This window comes from Aplysia californica, unplaced genomic scaffold (genome assembly GCF_000002075.1).
Source record: "Aplysia californica isolate F4 #8 unplaced genomic scaffold, AplCal3.0 scaffold00194, whole genome shotgun sequence".
Lineage (NCBI taxonomy): Eukaryota > Metazoa > Mollusca > Gastropoda > Aplysiida > Aplysiidae > Aplysia > Aplysia californica.
In genome coordinates, this window is record NW_004797464.1 from 548,451 (window position 1) to 549,935 (window position 1,485).

General features: G+C 41.3%; 1 protein-coding gene across 1 annotated transcript in view; it reads right to left on the reverse strand.

Annotated features, from left to right (window-relative positions):
- LOC101852851 (tyrosine-protein phosphatase 99A) overlaps positions 1-1,485 on the reverse strand; it is a gene marked incomplete in the record, with an annotated part of 96,206 nt that overhangs the window by 42,161 nt on the left and 52,560 nt on the right. Inside the window, 2 exon segments of the mRNA XM_013082782.2 lie at positions 93-262; positions 1,291-1,386. Of these exon segments, the coding sequence (XP_012938236.1) occupies positions 93-262; positions 1,291-1,386 (266 nt within the window).

Below are 1,485 nucleotides of genomic sequence, written 5' to 3' on the forward strand. Positions count from 1 at the left end.
TGTGTGTGTGTGTGTGTGTGTGTGTGTGTGCATGTGTGAATAAGCACGCACAAATGTCTACATGTGCACACAGGCACAGAGCCAGCCCTCACCTCTGTGAGATGCCCCATCACCTCCACCTTGACGTCCTGGCCCCTATTGTCCCAGCCCTTGATGAGGTAGTTGTCCACATTCTTGTAGAAGACTTTGGGCACCTCCCACGTCATCAGCACACTGCGTGGGCCCTTCATAGTGATGTTCAAGTTTCTGGGTGGGCCGGGGGCTGAACCAAGAGCAGACTCAGAATATCATTTCAGGACAATTTGCACATTTTTTTCCTAATAAACAAACCAAACAAACAAAGACATTGACTGACATCTAATGTCTTCATTACGGCTTTTTAACAACAAAATCATTCAAGACTTTTAGGATTTGAGACGAGGCAAACAGCGCTTCCATTCTAGGAGACAGGAAGTAGCGGCCAGATCATTTTTTTTTGTTCAGTTTTATCATACTGAGAAGCTTGCAAAAGTCAATTTCCCCTCTTCCAGTCTTCCAGCACAGAAAAAGGTTAAACCAAAAAATCTGCCTACCTACTAGACTCTAGCCTAGACTCATCACTACTCATATGGTATTCGAATGCCTTTTCAATGCTGTAAGACTATTTATGAGATAGGATCTCCAAATTCAATGCCCATCTCTAATATGGCAGGGCCAAGCATATGAAGAGCCTTGAATACTCCCCCAACAACTCATGCACCATAACAGAACCACTGGGATTCGACCTAAAGAAAATGACATCACAGTACAGAATGACACCAGCTGAGCTGACGGTACATCCACATATCACCAATCAGTGCATTTCGGAAAAATGATACTTAGAGAAGCAAATTAGAAAAAGAAAAAAACAGGACAAAACTTTAATTTCATCTTAACACTAATTTGAGTGGTAGGTTTATATAAAATTGTCTGTCTTGGCGCGACAATGTGTATCATGTGATAATTATATAACCTCAGTACAATTTTGCCAATGTAATCCAAACTTTCCCTCAAGGTGCAATATATGTGGAATTCCTTTCTTTTTTTACATCTTCAAATCTGTGGCTTTTATCTCAATCTTAGTATATAATCCCCACTTTACATTTTTTTTCAAAACCTCCAAGCTTACCCATAGCAAGAAAGTATTGTACTCCATTCACAAATTGAAGGTCACATGTCTATCGTTTGAAATACAATCTTCATCACTGCGGCTTAGCAGGAGAAGTAAGTCAACACAAAGTAGAAGAGGAATCAAATTCTCATTCGTCTTACCAGCTACATCTGTGAGGGCCGGGAAGGGGTCACTGAACTCCCCCAGTCCACCGTTGGTCACCGCAGCCACCTTGACATGGTACAGTGTGTACGGCTCTGTGAATAATGCACAGAGGAACTTACATCCAGGATCAAAAACAGGCACAACAGACTTCACAGACTTCAATAGATTTATTCTTTTTCCTCATTTAAAAC